Here is an 18,431-nt window from a genome sequence, read left to right as displayed (position 1 = left end):
TCTTATTAATTCATTTTAAAACCCATTTAATGAAATGTTATCACATATTAAAACAGCTTACAATGGGTTACCCAGGCAGCTACTCTGGGCTCCGGCCTCCACTGCAAGCCACTTCCCAACACACACATAGATTACCTACCCTAGGCTCATAAAAGTACAAATCATAAAATCACAATTTTCACCTCAGTCCTTTACAAGCAACTGGAAAACACCTACAAATAAAACACAATATTTATCTTAGTCCTTTACAAGCAATTGGAAAGCACCTAAAGACAAATCATAACATTCACCTTAGTCATATGCAAGGAACTGGAAAGCACCACAAGGCAAATCACAATAATCACCTTAGTCTTATACAAGCAACTGGAAGCATCCAAAAGACCACTGATCGAACACTCAAAGGTTATATTAGAAACTCATACCATTCACCTCAGTTTTATACAAGCAACTGGAAAGCATTAACAAACAACAAATCAACACTCATCATAGAAACATGTGACACATCACCATGGTCGGGTATAAAAGATCATATACATAACATCATCATAGAACAAAACCTCCAAGCCTCTGGTAAACATCTTGATTGGTCAAAGTTCTAAGTCAAACTTGAACCCCACAACAATAAACCACACGTCACAAAGTATATAATAATCATAGCTTTCATAATTCATTAGGTTTTGAAAACACTAAAGTTCAATCTTTACTAAAGGTTTTCAAGTTTCCAGTTTTCGTTTTCAAGTATTACAAGTTGATAGGGTTTTCGATAACAATCCAAGGTTTTAGTTTTTATTGCCAAAGTAACAAAATTACTAATATTTTGAATTATCAGAAGATGTAAAAAGGTTCCCTTAATAAGTAGAAATCGTTTTCATAGAAATTTGATTTGTTAAGTAAAACCCAATTTTATTAAAACATTCCATTCTCTAAGTTGAATTACAAATTTATCAATTACCTTACAAATATATTTTAAAGCATAAGGTAATTAATAAATTTTTCAAATATATATTATTAAATTTCAGCATTAATATTAAATTATTAAAGATAATAATTATCAATTATTAATAAAATAATTAATATTAAATTTTCAATAAAATAATATTAATTACTAATAATAATATTTAATAACAATTAATATTTAATATATATAATCATTTATATAAAATAATATATATTAAATATTAACAAAAAACAAAACAAAAATAAACTAAATCTATCCTAAGCCTTACACGGGTTGCACAGCAGCTTTGGCAGCCGTGGACTGCTTTGGGTAGTTGCGGTCTGCAGCAACAACCGTAAGCTTTAAGGTTGCCGCGTGCGAAGAGAAAGGAGGAAGGGGGGGTGGGCTGGTGGTGGCCCCCGCCTACCATTTTAAAATTATATATATATATATATATATTTTAAACAACAAGCTTACCTGTTAAATGCCATTTTCTTGATTTCAACAAAAATATATTGTGATAAAAATTATCATTGTAAATATTTTACTATGGTAACTTTTATTATGTTTTATTATATTATTATTTTTAAAAATAATTTTATGAATTAGATCTAATAGGGCAACAAAATAGAAACAATCGAATTTAATAATTTAATCTCTGGTGTTCCTTCTCAAACCCCCATCCCGAATCCAAGCAATCCAATTTCAAATCCCCAAATTCATCAAACAAGTTTTCCAATCTCAATTTTGTTCACAGTCATTTTCAAACGAAAAACAATAATTACACAAACAAGGGTTTCTAATTCCCAAATCATATACAGATAATCTCAAAATGAAGAACAATGAAATTTGTAAAAAGGTTTCAACCCAATTTAAAACTTTGAAAACAGAATCCCCAACAAACACGGAGAAGATAGAGAAATAAAAGAACAAGAAAACTACCGCACAAATCCACAAGATCCTACTTGGATCTGATGCTAAACAACGGATGCACGAAGCTATCTGATGCTAAACAACAGACACACATAATTTGCAAGCAATTCCACTTTTTTAAAAACCTTCTTTGAAAATTCGCTCCTCCAAATCTCGATATGGAGAAATGAACTCTAATTTCCTAGTAAATAGTTTTTCCCCAATTTACGGCTTCGATTTTGCAATCATGCGAAACCCTTTTACCTTTTATTATTTTATTATATTTTAATTCATGTGCACCTTTTTGCAACTTTAATTAAAATAACTTTATTAAATCAATTTTTTCTCTCTTATTAAATCACGAGATGCTTTTAATCAAATATTTATTAAATTCAACTAATAATATTATTTAGACTTTATTATTAAAATTAAACTCTTAAATGATTTATTATTAAATTAAATAAATATAAATATACCAAAATTAGAACTTTAATTAAATCTTCAAATTTTATTCTTTTATTTAATTAATTACTTAATTAATTAAATATAATTAAATATTGAATTTTCTTTATAAAATTTTCATTAAATTATCTTTTAATTTGACTTAATTATAACAGAAATCACAACAGGCCCACAAGATTAAATACGACAACTTAATTAAAGACAAAGAACATAATTAAACTCCAGGGTCAAAATCACAAATTCACGTCACTTGACGAATTCGGATGGTAAACAACTCAGATATTTGTCCGACTTTCTAGGGCATGTACATATGCATATAATCAAACTAAATAGGCAATGGTGGGGAGTGGTGCATTGTGTAGATCTTGACTAGCAGGTGACTACGACTCCCTCCCTCAACCACATTAGAAACGTCAAATATAAAGTAAAACATACAAGTACACCATACACATGCAAGTATGGGATAAGTAACCATAGAAACTGCATATAAATAGTCCATCTAACTATCATCATGAAATAATTGAACATACATGTATCATCATCGAAATAATTTTGAACACATGAAATAACTAACTCAACACATATATCAATTGAACATGAAATAACATTTAATCAAATCCGGTAACCAAGTACCACTATTCATAAAACATAATCATAACACTGGCCTAAAAGAATTCAACAATAAAACAGAAAAGTCAACTAGGGGTAGACATATTAGCTGAATCCTATGTTCAGTTCTGGATAAGTTACAAATCATTTGGTGAAGACTAGTAGAAGATTAGTGTACAAGAATCATTGACAGAGATAGTTGATTGTATATTTGCTGTATCTTATTGGTGAGGTGGAATCAATGTCAACGAGCTTGGATCATGGCAGAAGACTTTCTGCACCTATGTTCGTGATAGCAAGGCGTTTGGATTATTCTGGAAATGTTGCTGTTGTGTAACGTGTAGTGTATTCTACTGGCAGCTGACTATGAAAAGGAAGAGTTTTTTTTTTATCACTGTAAAATGTAATATTTGTATCATAACGTGTGGGAACTACATTGTAATGTTTGTAATGATGCTTATGAAGGTGTGTAAGTCTTAGCATGGACCTATGTAATTAATTGTAGATTAGGGAAGCCTTAAGAAGACTACCTAATTAATTAATTGTAAAAGGTATAGAGGAAAGATGTTTTCCTTGGTTGGGAGTGTGGTTATCGATCAATCATCATGTATGTGATCAATGGATGCGAACTATGATGCTGGATGATCAGCGCAGGGTAGTGATTGAGTTGGATGATTAAGTTGAGCTTCAGAGGAACTTTTTTGGAAATTAAGTTGAAGATCAGCCAATTCATTGTTTTAGATATGTTATCTTAAAAATTTGTTCTTTGCTATTGCTGGAGCATTTAGGCAGTGGTTCTATTTGTTTCTTATTAGCCTTTAATAGGGTTGGAACCTTCTAACAAGGGTTCAAGGTCTCCTAATAGGGGCCTTTCCTCTAACAGGGACTGTCGTACTAAATGCATTGTATTTGACTCCTAATAGGGTCACATCCTTTCACAAGGAACTTATATATTAGTACAATATCTTGTGGGTACCATCCCCATTTGGGTTTTCCCTCTAATCAAGGGTTTCCCTAGTCAACAAAATCATTGTGTTATGATGTATGATTTTTTATTGTTGTGCATTATTGCTTTAATTGTTGGAGTTCTGATTTATAAGTTTGGATTTAAAAATATATTGGTACAACTGATTCACCCCCCCCAGTTGTGTGTGGACTTTGCTTCTTAACATGATGCCTCCTTAGAAAATGGCCTTTGAAGTTACTAAGATAAGGTAAATCAGTCTCTAAAATTCTTTAACATTATTAATATGTCTGCTGAATCAATCCTCAGCAACCCAAACAGAGCAACCAAATATCCAGGCTTTAAACTCTTCAATACTTGCCCAAAATAGTCTCAATTTAAATCTGCAGCCTTTTATGACATCATTCCAGACTCATGGCAGCAAGTAGGATCACCATATTTGTTTCTCGATTCGTCCTTAACACTTTAAAAAAGATTAGAAACAGATTCAATCTATGATTTGAAGAAAAAAATACAGATTAATGCTAAACAAATTCATGGTTCTAGTGTAATAACACGAATTCATGATCATTAATCAAAAGTACAATCACAAAATATTTATCTCTTGGTTGTTGATTAATTTAGCAATGTTCCCACAGATTTCAGGCTTCACATTTGCTCAGGATAGGAACAAAAATTGACTTGATTCCACATCAACACTTACTTAGGTTAATCAAGATGGCTCCTATGTTGTACTCATAAAACCCCCTTGAACAATACTCCACATTCTATGAGCTACACAACTAGTAGCAATTTTTAGGACAAGCTTGTTGCCAGTGGGCCAATGCCCCTTGCTGGATATGCAAAATGGTTTAACAACCTCCTTTGTCTTCTATAAGTCTAGTGGGTGTATTAGGCATGAACAGGTTGATCTTTTGGTTCAACGACAACCTTAGCATTTAACACACTAGTACATTTGACCTCATTTTTCTACCAAAATTTTCGACCATCAACTAAAAAAGTTTAGGTTGGTCGGAATGTAGAAGGCAAAAAATTCATTTTTTTACATCTAAGCCCCGTGTTGGTCGAAATTTCAACCAACAGGGGGCTTAGATGTAAAAAAAAATTAAACATTTCATGTTTGTTGTTTTTAGAGTGTGCAGGATCATTTGCATTTTTTTGGAGTTTTCCGTGCACGCAGAAGAAGATAGACTTGTACATGCAAAGAAGTGGCTTGATTTTGTTCTTCCACTGTCAAGCTCTATAAATCTAGCTTGAAGATTTGTAACCTTTTGAAGGGATTTGAATCTTTTTCGGATTCTGTGTAGTCCATTTAATTCTTTATCATAGGAAATTGCATACCATTAGCTGATATGTGTTTGGGAACGTTTATACACAGTATCAAATTATTGCCAGGTCAAGGTGCACAGTTGTGTTGAGCTGCAGGAACCTATGCTAAAATAGTGAAGAAAAATGAAACTCATAGTCTTGTGCGGTTGCCTTCTAATGCTGAAAAGGTCTTAGACTCTCGATGCAGAGCCACTATCGGTATGGTTTCCAATCCCAACCATGGAGCACGGGAGCTTTATAAAGCAGGACAGAGCCGGTGGTTGGGTAGACGTCCTATTGTTCGAGGTGTTGCTATGAATCCAGTGGATCATCCTCATGGAGGAGGTGAAGGATGCACAAAAGGAGGCCGACCTTCAGTTTCACCTTGGGCAAAGCCTACCAAATTTGGATATAAAACTAGAAGCCCCAAAAAAGCTCCATCTTTTATAAAATCGTTTTGAGAATCAGCAGAAATGGGTTACACCACCTTTTGGTATGTCCAATTTGACATCTTTTATTTGCACATTCAAAAAACCATGTTTTAAATAAATTAGGTGATTGCTTGTACTCCCTTCTTCGTCACCAACAATTTTGCAGTTTCTGGAAGAGACACTGTTTTCTTGGCTGATTCTTGGTTCAAAAAAATATAAAGGGATTGGCTTGATTGCATCATCAGCATTTTTTGAATACTTTCCTTGTAGAATTGTAAAACAAATCATACTTTTAATTTTAATTTTTATCTAAGTTGAATCTCAGTTGTATTTTTTTATGTTGTATTCAATTGAATCTAATAGCATATTGGTTAATATTTCCTGATTGGCAGTTAATTAACTGTCTCAGTTATAATAAAAAATTAAAAGGAAAAACATTACTGAATGTTGTTCTTGATTTTTCAAGACTTAAGCATGTTAGGCTTTTATTGTGAACTTGTCGGCATGCCTGTATCTTGATTCCAAACCAGCTGATATATGAATGAAACATGTTGGAGATACCTGCAAACCTCTTTCTGGTGCAGAATACAACTATTTTAGGGCCCAAAAATATCTGTCGAACATTGCTCAGTGTAGAATGCGTAATCATCCACACAGAAAATTATGTCATGTATTTAGTCAACAAATGCCTCACTGTGCCAAATGTAGCAAACTCTATCTTTATTGCAGAAAATTAAGGAACTCAATGTGTCAATTCTGCATATGCAATAACTTTGTCTTGTTGATTCTGTTGCTGTCTTCAACAACTGCTTTAAGTTTTGCATTAATACTGCACACTATACTCTTCAATATACCAGTAGCCAAGCAACCTTACACACCAACAGGTATACACTATACACAGTCTTTATTCAATCGTTCACATTCAAGTAGTCTGGCATTGTTGAGGAGTTTCTCTCTAAAGGCATGTCTAATAAATTTGAATTGAAAGACCATTCTTTCTCATTAATACCATTTATCAATCACAAACAACTGAGCTTGAAGTAAATGACCGTGTGATATTCTTCTTACATTTTTGTTTAGCTACTAGAGCTGTAGAGATTTTTGTTATTGCAAGAAGCATTTTACCTTCAACCTGATATGTGCGTCCGGGGAAGAAAGATATTTATCTCTTTTGATTTCAACTTGTGAAGAGAGTTTGGTTAAATTAGGTTCACAAATCATCTCTGCATGGTTAGTCCTAGAGTGTGGTTTAAGATTCTTTCAAATCACAATTATTGTTCTTGTCAAAAGATAGAACATCCTCTTCTTGTAATTAAACCATAACTTTCATTCTAAGTTGCATATGCACACACATTAATTTTACATCAAAGGATGGTGTCACACTTTTTCAGCAAAAGCTTTCCATGCATATAGTTATTAAGAGGTGTTAACTCATCTTTAAAATAAAATGATTCCAAAATAAGATTATTACAACTTTTGGGATGTAAAGAACCATTTTTGTCTATTCTTCCTACAAAACCAAATTCTCATATTCTGGTTTTGCACACAAATCTGAAAAATATTTATTATTAAACCTTTTTGGAATAAGATGGCTTTCCATACCTCTAAGATTAAAAATTTCTACCTCCAGAGTGAAGAAAGACTCTAGCAACTCTTTGCCATTTGAACTCTCGTGATCTTCAATGTTGTCCTGGCTCTTTTTAGTTGCCGAGGTCTGGTTTTCTTGAGGCGGAGTCATTCCTTTCTGAACTTCTTTCTCATCCAAGATTTTGCAATTGCAAGAAATAAAATTTGATGAGATTACCAGAGCTTCATTGTCGTCAACTTCCAGTTCTTTCTCAAGTTGAGATACTTTCTTTTTATATTCTTGCAGATTTTTTACCTTATGAAACCTGACACACAAACTACTCCAATAAAGCATGGATGCATGGTCATCTTCTTGTTTCAAGCCAGTTCTCACAGCATGAGAGATACTATCCTCGTCACGATCCAGAAATATTATAGCACATTGTTGTTGATTTGAAGGATTTTGAAGATGGTAGGAATTGGTGTTATCTTTCTTGCAATCTTTCTATTTGGCATGATTTTTAATAGAACTGTGAAAACGGAAAATGGGAAGAAGAGTGTTAAGGCACATAGGGTGAAGACCTCAAGAGACAGGAGAAAAGATTTGGATGAGGTTTCAGTTGTTTGTTTGGTTTGTGAGGGCTTGGGAGAATTGAAGTTTTGGGATCAGTGCAAGAAAGGGTTTCATTTGAGCTGCTTGGGGCCGCAGGAGGTGCATGGAATCGATCCCTAGCAATGCCACCATAGAGGCCAGGTATTCACTATCTTAAATTACTTCAATCCTCCCTAATCAATCATCGTGTGATTGCTAGAATAGTGAATCATGGACATAATGAATTTTTTTCAAATTGCACTTAAATATATTATTTGTGTACAAGAGACTTCAACCTTCCAGCATTGGTGCAATGCCAGCAATAGCTCCAGAGGACAACGCCTTTCCATGTTGCGGACATTTTCCCTATGTTGTGCAGTGCTTTTTCTCTTTTTTTGTGTATATATATATGTGTGTGTGTGTGTGTGTGTGTGTGTGTGTACACATTATATTCAGGATGTAGGAACTTGAAAGTTGAAACTGCTCAATTTAGGGACACATCTCTCGAATTCGTTGGGGAAAGGGATGTGATTGTTGGGGAGGGAAGAGGGGGTGGCATTGGATACATCGCATTTGACATAGCATTTTCTGTTTGAAAATCTGGTTTGTTATTTTCCACAAACATCCTAAAAATTCCTGTCACCAAAATTTGTTTACTACTATACCCATAGATTTCATTAGTAAGACCTAGAAAATGGTAATATATAGGATCCTCGATGATTGCCAACATCAGACCAACGTAAGCCCACAGAATAGTCAGATGCTTTCTTGATGTTCAAGCTCTCCATGCAGGCAGAAATCAGCAATAATTGCATCCTACTTAGATTGCAAAAAAGATTGCCCTCCTATTATGGGGTTTCTTAAAGTTCCACATGTTAGTGAATATTCGATAATTCCTTTTTGATACTCTGCTCTCCAATTCTAACGATAATCCATATCAGTCTGATTCATTTTGATGTTGTATTATTTATCTTATTCTCTTCTAGCTGTGCCCTGGCACTCTTGAGTTCATGTAAAGATTTATAGAACAAGTGGAGCCTACCCTGCACAAATCATCTACCTTTGACAAGTAATAGATAATCAAGTCTGAAGCAAAAGAGGCTGGGAGCATGCTTTTGACAAGTAATTTTTGAGTGAATTTAACATGTCACGTAATTTTTTTAATATTCCATCAAATTTGAACCAAAAAATTAAATACTTTTGACCCCAGATCTGAAAGATTTCCAGCAGAGAGCAGATTTAGTCTTCACATGAACTCAACAGTGACAGTGGACAACTAGAGGAGAAGAGGCTGGGAGCATCCTTTTAACTGGTAGTGGTAATAGATAGCCAAATCTGAAGCAAAAGATGCTGGGAGGATGCTTTTGACAAGTAATGTTAAACTGAATCTAACACGTTACATTAAAACTTGTAATATTTAATTAAAATTGAACCAGAAAATTAAATACTTTTGCGCCTGAATCTGGAAGATTTCTAGCAGAATGCAGTTTCCCCCCAAAAAATTCAATTCAATTCAACTGAGTTTCAAGACTGAAAAATGTTGAAACAACAAATTCTGATTGTTGTTGTTCTTGGTTTGTTATTCACATCTGTAGTGGAAGGCAATGCAAGAGTGCATAAAGAAAAGCCTGTCCATACAAGGGCATTGAATATAGAGAATGAGTACACCAAATGGATAAGATGGATGGGTACTCTGAGCCATTCATTGTATAAACCAGCAAAGAACAAGCTTCTACCTTCCTCTTACCTTGTGGTGGATCCTATAGATGGAGTAGGGGACTTCACTTCTGCTCAGGAAGCCATTCATTCTCTGCCTCTCTTCAATATTTTTAGAGTTGTTATCAAAATCAATGCAGGAGTATATGAGTAAGTATGTGTAAATTAATGTGGTTTCGAAAATAATTGTGTGACTTTCTTTGCATCAATGCTTATGCTTAGTGATATATTAATAAGATGATGAAATATAATTTAAAGACTGAAAAGTTAGCTGAGTTTGAAGATTGAAGAGTTGGCTTACTTCAAAAAGGATAAAATGGCACAATTTTATCTTTTGATCTGTTATGATTGTAGTTTACAAATTTGGATTGGATCAACCTTGTGAGTTAGCTAAAAATATTTGGTTTTGGTATTTATTTTGGTGTTTGACAGGGAGAAGGTGAACATACCGATGACAAAAGCATTTGTAACCCTTGAAGGGGGAGGGGCAGATTCCACAGTCATACAATGGGGAGACATGGCAGGAACATTAGGGCTAGATGGAAAGCCATTGGGCACATACAATGGTGCCACTGTAGCAGTTAATTCTCCTTATTTCATTGCCAAGAACATTACTTTTAAGGTGAGATTTGGGATTTCTTACTTCAAATGCTTTCTATTCAGAATTGGCCTGCATTTTTTGTGCTTGGAATCTTGGATGATTTTGAGAAATATCACAATGTATAATTGATTCATAAGTGATAATTTTAATAGGTATTTGAATATATGTGTGGGTGTTCAGTTTGATATTAGTATGGTTTGATGGCTAAATTGTAGTGTTGTTCTTAATAATAAAGTTCAAATTCTATGAAAGAACATTTTTTGATGTTGAAATTTTTTTTGAAAACACAGAATACAACACCTATTCCTCCACCAGGGGCAATAGGGAGGCAAGCAGTAGCTCTGAGAATAACAGGGGACACAGCACCTTTCTTTGGGTGCAGCTTCCTTGGAGCTCAGGACACCCTTTATGATTACACTGGATGCCACTATTTCAAAGACTGTTATATTGAAGGCTCTGTGGATTTTATCTTTGGGAATGGCCTTTCACTCTATGAGGTACATACCCTTTTTGGAATTTGTGAGAAAGATTCTTAAAACAATTTTTCATATTGATCATTTTAAACAGTAGATTCTAAAGTTTCATGAGGTATACTCAAAACATTTTATTTGTTTTAAGTGATTCATTTGAAGTCGTAGTAATGATGAATCTTATTTAAAAAGTTCAGTGATTTCTTATGAACATCATAAATAGATTAGGTAGTAAACCTAAAATAGTACTAACTATTGTGATTTATATGAACAACACACTAAGTCCTATCCAGAAACTATTATGGTTTATATGAACATCATACTCTTTATGGACTATCTGAAATTATATTAATAAATAGGTCTTATTGAAGAGGTTATACCAATAAATGGATATTATTGGAGAAGTTAAACGTCATACTCTTTAATTAATTAGATTAAGTAGAAATCTGAAATTATGTTAATAGATAGGTCCTATTGAAGAGCCTAGACCAATAAATGGGTATTATTAAGACCCTGAACTGTATATCTGATTCAATTAGGTATATTCTCTAGTTTTGTATGGGTGTCTGTAACTTCTGTAATGGCAGTTGTATTAAATATTGGTCCAAACAAGCTTCTAGTTGTATCTTTGTAATTTGTCTTTCAATTTTATTTTGAAGTGTCCATGATAGACTCATGGGCAGAATAAAATCTTATTGAATCTCTTACGCCTGAGATGATCAAGTGATTGATATTGTTTTCAATTATTCCTGTGTCATATTATGTAGAGCAACACACAGGATGGACATTAATCACAGAGATAATGTTGCAAGGATTATATCCTGTTTTAAGGATGTCCACTAAGAATTTGAATGTGATGCTGAATGAAACATAGGAATTTTGGTTTTGAATAAATCAAATTACAATTTGTATAATGATGTTTGTTAAAGTTTAGCTTTCCTTTTAACAGTATATCTACATTTTATGTTGGTACCTTTTTACAATTTTCAGTATGGCACACTAGCGAAATCTGTAAAATGCATTATTTGGGAATTATTATTTTTCACGGTAAGGAAGTGTTGTTGAGATCATTGTGAAGGGAGCTATGGTCACTATCTACCACGTCTTGGTGAGGTCAGTACTAATAGGATGTGCATGCTCAATTCTCCCTTGCTATGCCTTTTGGTTTGGTCAATACTCTACAGTATAAAAGTGAAACTACTGAAGTATGAGCCTTGAGGCTTTTGCAGCTCACCTCTTTTTTTTCACAATCCCCATTGTCTTATTGCTTACTAATTATATATATTTTATCGATAAAAGGCTGAAGTCAAGATCAATATTATTATGTGTTGTGATCAATTCTCATATAAGATACTCACAATTTACCGTTGTGTTGTAGGCTCTTGCCTTATATATAATGTATTGTTATTTATTATCACTACTACATTTGACCTTTTAGACCAAAATTTTTGACCATCTAATAAAATGGGGTCAAATTGGTCGAAATATGGAAGGCAACATATACATTTTTTTAAAATACACGGGCTTACACTATGTCAAAAAACATTAAAAGCTCTTTGCCACCCTAATTTCATCCTTATGCGACCGGAAGACAACTTGTGTGCATCTTTATGGCTTCGGTCGATCAAGTTATCTTACTCAAGTATTAGAAACTGGCTCTGGGTCCTAGTCGCATTCTTCCTTCCATTCTTAGCACTTCCATCTCGAGGTGCCCTACTATTCTATAGCAGGGGTGCCCGGTAATGGTGCTTAAACTTGCTCATTCATTCCAGCTAGCTACATAGATCCGGAGAACAAGTGACCGGGCATCGAACTCCATCCATTGGCCCTATGGGGCGAGGCACGACCGCTTGAAAGCATTGGACTACGATTAATTTTTTCCTCATTGCATTTTGTGGTGCCAAGATTACGCGCAAAGGCAGGGTTTGAGGATTACATGCCAACAGCGTTTTACAGCTTCAAAGCGTTTTACGTGCAGAGGCAGGGGTTTGAGAGCTTCACTGATGCAACCTCCAGAACATACCCTTCTTTTCTTCATTAGAAACACAAACATTTTAGTTTAATCTAATGGCTTTGCTCAATCATTTAATGCTTAATCGTTTAATGTTAGCATACATTTTATTTCCATATTTCCCATAGTTTGGCAACTACATTTGGATACAATGGGATAATATGTTACTTTGGATATGAATTTGTATCCTATTTTAATGTGGAATTCTGCAGATTGGTTTAGCGGGAGAAAAGAAAAACATCTTTACTAAAGATGGTTCGTGTACTGTGAAGTGGAATGCATCAATTTCAAATCAGCATTTGACGTGGTATAAGGTAATTCATTTTGGTATCAAGTACACATCTCAGTTATCATTTTCATCCTAAGATCACATAAAATTGAAATCCATATAGACTCGCACGAAAACAAATGTAAGGGAAGTTCATTTTGTATATAGATTGCCTTTAAAATTCATGGAAATAAAAAAAACACGCATAAATATCTAGCCTTATTTGTGCATGTGTATGTGCATATAAACTATCAAATATAATGGTTGTTGGACTGATTGAAAAAATACCTTATATTTTTCAAGTGGCATTTTTGGGCAAATTTAAAGATGTGTGGAAATCTTTTTTTCTTTTTATTTTACATTAATTTTTCAAGCCTTTTTTATTCAGAAACATATCAGTTAGTCTATATCATTAGACAAATTAATAAGTTTGTGGCCTGAGTTGTCTTATGCATAGATTAGCTTCTAATTTTGAGTAGTAGGCTTGGAATTATTATCTCGAAAAGTAGGGCTGCCAATTTTAAATAATTTCATCAAACACTTCAAATTTTTTGAAATATGTTCATATTTGGATGTTCATCTCAACTTTCAATGAGTACATGGAACACTACTAGGTCAGGTGACTCTTTAGTTCCTTTTCACAATCCCTAAAGACACTTTTTTCTATCTTCTTCTGTATTTGTACTTTAATCAATTTGAAAATGGTAAGGTGCAAGAATCCAAGAACACAAAATATACTATTGTTGAAGAGAGGGATTCCCAATAGTAGACCCAATGTTACCTTTGCATTCTTGACTGTGGGGCTGGTATAGGGGATTTGGCCAAATATAAGTATATTTCTCATACTTGTCTATGTTAGGATGGTCATGTTTGGTTGTTATTTTGGATTGTGGATGATAAAATTTCTAACACAAAAAATATTATATTAAAGTTATAGTAAATAAAAATTGAACTTTTAAGCCATGATAGTCAAGTGTGAATTGTTTGGTAGGTTCCCATCTTCATGGTACCAAAATCAAAGAGGGTGGTGAAGTTGAATATATTACAACTCCAAAGGAATTCCTATCATACAATTTCAATAATGTATCAAATGTCAACACTCTATGGGAGACTTTCTAGAACAAGCAAAGAAAACTATATGAACTATCCAAATGGTATGGACCAGGTTGCAAGAAGACACTAACTGCCTGAAGTAAAAGAGTATTAATATTTTGGATGTGGAGGAACAATGAAAGGCAATTTTGGCAAGTACTAGAGAACAAGCAAAAATGGTCATGCAACTAAACCATCATACAGTAAAGGAACAACTCTGAGAAGCTAGAGAAGAAGTAGAGCAAGCAATGCCAAAGGAATGAAGAAGAACCAAAAAAACTATAGGATCATCATCATGATTAGAGTTGGAAAAGGACGTAGTACACTAGGTTCTATACACAACAATACCAATCAAGATGACTGACCTTCAAACTTCGTCACAATTGAGACTGGCAATTACCAACACGGTGACAGGAAGACCCAAGTAAAGACATGATAGTAGAGACATGAAAAACCAAGTGTTGTTGATAATGAATATTCAGAAGATGCCAATTCTAGTTCAAATGGAGATCATGGAGACAAATTTGACCAAATCCGTTGTGAGAGATGAGCGGGAGTCAAAGTACTACCCAAAGGTACATGAAAGTGACATGGGAATCCAACCCTCTAGCTACCAAAATTCCAATTATTAGGCACTGACAAGCATAGAATCAAACTGTCGGGGTTACTGATGGAACAAGAGGCAATGAGTGGAAGCCAACAATTCTCCTAAATTTTGAGGCCATCCCATTCCAGAAGAAAGCATACAATGAATTAGTCAAGAGAGTGTCAATTGGATAATAGAACACAAAATACATTTAAAGCAAGGGTTTGAAGTATGTAATGAATTTAACGAACCAAGTTGTCACCGAGGAAGTAGTTTCCTTAGATTTTTGAAATTTAGGCTCCAAAGAAGACAGATGAATAGTCAAGGTCAAAGAGATCAAATGATGTAGAAAGTTTCTAGTCATGCTCAGAGGATGAAATAAACTTTTCAGATAGCCTATTTCATCGGCAAGTAGAGGACTATAAGGTAATTATGTCAACGTGTAATTTTCTCAAAGTCACAACTCTCTATGAAGAACAATAGATGAAAGAATGCAATTTGCAAATGATATATCTAAAAGTATAAAGATAAAAGTTTTAATATAGGTCTTGTCAAGAGAAATCAACTTTGACAAAGATTTACTGAAAATTTTAAGAAACAAAGTGATTATGTGTTATGACGAAAAAGATAAAAGATAATATTAAGGGGAAATTATAATGAGGTCATTCGTAATATACGACCTCTTCATTTTCAAATTGTAAAACATAAAGAAAAGGTGATTTCCAAGAAGGGATAAAATGATAAAGTGCACCCAAGTCAACCATATGAACTATATACTTTGCATGGTTTCCATTTTACATATCACCATATACTATATTATATGTGACCTCAACATTGACCGAAAACAGTGTGAATCTGGAAAGTTATTATAACTATATTATTGGCAAGTGATTACATGATACATTAGTTTGGTCCTTGTTTGGAAAGAGTCAGGAAATGCAAAGTAAATTTCTGATGTAGCCAAACCATTATAATGCATTTAAAGTTCAGTTGACATTTTGGGAATGCTGCACTAATGGTTAAAATTATATATATCATCTAGTAGTTGAAAGCCACTTCAGAAAATATTTATTGCTATGGAAATGACACACTGTTACTTCAGAATTCCTGAAAGATATTGGCAATACTAAAATATTCTTTCTGCTGTACTATCGGTGGAGGGGAGGACAAATGCAGTACTAGGAAAATGAGGTGCTTGGATTCATCCACTATGATTCAAAGAGACTTATCTGATTGAAACTAAGTAATGGAGTTTCATAGCATGTTTCATAATTTTAAATTATTGGTATTCTTTTTCTCATAATGAAGTTGTAAATATCCATGTAACGTCTATTTGAAAAGATAGTTTGTGGAGAGGAAAAATACACTCTTGATAATGAAGCCTTCAAAACAAAAGATTGTATTTCATTGTATTGAGTTAATTGAGCAAAGTACAATTGTGCAACTGTATATTAATGCCGATCATATGAGCCTTGCCCTACTATCTGGCCAACCTTTTTCTTCGCTTATGTTTTGTTGGATGTTATGGCATTATGTTGACGAAAAACGAGATCCCTATTTTCTAATATCCATGGCTCACATGAAGCCAAAGGACTCAACCAAAAACTTCGTGGCTTCATCTTCTTGGCCTTTGATATGATTCAGTACATTTGAAGGAAACAGTCTGCCTGTGTGCTTATCCTTTGATTAAAAATCAAATATTTAAATAAATATAATAATAATGCACATGGCCGCAGCTGGGGCTTTCATCAAAAATCTGCATCGCTCAATTTGTAATGACTATGAAATGAGCAATGGCATTAGACAGATATTGTGAGAGCACTTTCTTTGTATAGGTGTATGGTGTATAATTCTTAATGACTGACAATGATTATATGAGACATACCATTTAAATCTAACTACCAAATGTCAAACTTCTCAGGGCATATAGCTTGCAAGACATTTTGGTTTCTGTCTAGTTGTATTGGTGCACACCTGTATTTTCTTATAAGAAGGTGGTGGTTGGTTGTCCAGTAACTCTGATTTGGTTATGATCAACAAATACATTCCAAAACATTGTCATAAGATATGGTCAAAAAGAGCATGTTGATGTTGGCGAAATATGTAATGTCGTGCTCACCCAAGTGTTAACTCTTACCCTGCTCTGATATTTCTACCATAGGATTAAAAGTTATATTAAGTTCATTCTGATATGATGTAATTGTAGGATGGATATGCACCTTCTAGATTGCAATCACCTGTTCACAATATTATGATAGTTCGGTTGTGATTTCAATTATCGGATTTGATGCTTCACCTCAAGTCTGTATAATGTATATACAAGTTTACGACTAATGAATGTATATGGAAAGGAATGACATGGGTTCACTAACCCTTCTTACTGTACCTAGTCTGTGTGGTCAAGTTAGTGACCCTGTTACTTAGGGTATGTTTTGTTACTTCACCCATCATGTTTGGATACAAATAAAAGGATGTTCTTGCCTAAATTGCCAATAATCTGAACTGTTTGTTATTTTGAACCCATGTGTTGTGGATGAACATGCAAAATGGTTGTTTCTGTTGAATTTGTAGCATCATTCTTATCTGATTATTGCTCTCATACATAAACGTGTGTGTATGTGTGTGTGTGTGTGTATATATATATAAATTGACTGTACAAACTGGTTCGATCTGATTCAAATCTCTGTTATAAAGCAGCGATCATACTTTGAATATGATTCCATTATTTACTGTTATTGTGAACTACTTCATTTTGCCATATCATCGACTGAGATTGGGTATTGTGAAATATCATATGCCAATCATGATTGGACTTTTGAAGCACATAACCACCGATTGTGGTTAAGGATAACAAATAATGGTTTAAGGGTAGTCTCATGTAGAGACATTTGGGCACGTAGAGTCACGTCTCTACATGAGACACAACAATTCAATATTTATATATATAAAGTGATATGATCGTTTGGAAAAACATCACACAATACATGTTACTACCAGCGATCTGCACACACACACATATATATATATATCAATCTGCAAATACTAAAGTAGCATCAGTAATATTCATTGAAAGAGCAAAAGACAAGTAAGATATCAGGAATTTATACAACGCATTTAATCTATACCTCTGATGTGATCGATATCAGAATTAAAGCAATCAGATCTGTCATTGTCTGGCAGTTACTTATAAGGTAATCTTCTACCTCTGATCTAACATTCCTTAACAGTTTCCTTTGTGTGTCTTTATTTTACTTGAGCTCACTTTCATGTGCACTTACTAGGTTTTTGAAATGCTTTTTTTAGTGTGTTTGTGAAGCAATTCTAAATGCTTGGTCAAAAAATTATGAATGGCTAAAATGGGACTGATGGAATGTAATAGTACCAATGTGAGAGGTTATTATGTATGAATGGCTAATAGTGCCAGTGTGAGAGGTTAGAACTTAGTATAACCCCAAAAATGGCTAGATGACAATCATGTAATCTCGATGTGTCAACATAAGCATATGTGATGAGCTTTGGATAGGGGATGTCCCTTCCAAGAAGAAACCTTAGGGGGTGCACTCCAAAGAAGATGGTGGAATAACTAAGGTTAGAAAAATTGATCTAGAGACATCCTTAAGGTTTGGGGTTAGAATTGGGGTAGCACTTGCACCTAGAATATTATAGTTAAGCTTGTTATTATTTGCTAGTAGGGACATTACACCCCACACAGAGCTTCATGGTAATGCACCTTGTTTATTTCTTGTTAAAATTTTTAACAACAATACAGTCTGTAGGGAGCATTCTCTTCCTCTTTGGTGACTGCCAAAGAGCATAGGCTCATGTTTTACAGGTTTTCTAAAGTGGAGAGCCTTGGAGGAGCCACCTTTTAAGTTTGGGGGAAATGTTTTAAGCTTGGCTATTTTT

At 34.0% G+C, this 18,431-nt stretch overlaps 1 protein-coding gene across 2 annotated transcripts in view; it reads left to right on the top strand.

Annotated features, from left to right (window-relative positions):
- Positions 1-18,431, top strand: part of LOC149530929 (putative pectinesterase 53) — an 83,357-nt gene that overhangs the window by 6,591 nt on the left and 58,335 nt on the right. The window contains exons 2-4 of one of the 2 annotated variants that reach the window (XM_089809338.1): positions 9,930-10,119; positions 10,389-10,595; positions 12,792-12,893. In XM_089809338.1, the coding sequence (XP_089665464.1) occupies positions 9,930-10,119; positions 10,389-10,595; positions 12,792-12,893 (499 nt within the window). The remainder of the gene's footprint in view (positions 1-9,929; positions 10,120-10,388; positions 10,596-12,791; positions 12,894-18,431) is intronic. The other variant, XR_016358585.1, reaches the window with a different exon arrangement.

This window comes from Cupressus sempervirens, chromosome 11 (assembly GCF_028749045.1).
Source record: "Cupressus sempervirens isolate cs-2001-9-10 chromosome 11, ASM2874904v1, whole genome shotgun sequence".
In the NCBI taxonomy this organism is placed as follows: Eukaryota; Viridiplantae; Streptophyta; class Pinopsida; order Cupressales; family Cupressaceae; genus Cupressus; species Cupressus sempervirens.
Note: the sequence above shows the minus strand (reverse complement) of the source record. Positions and strands in the feature narration are given on the sequence as shown.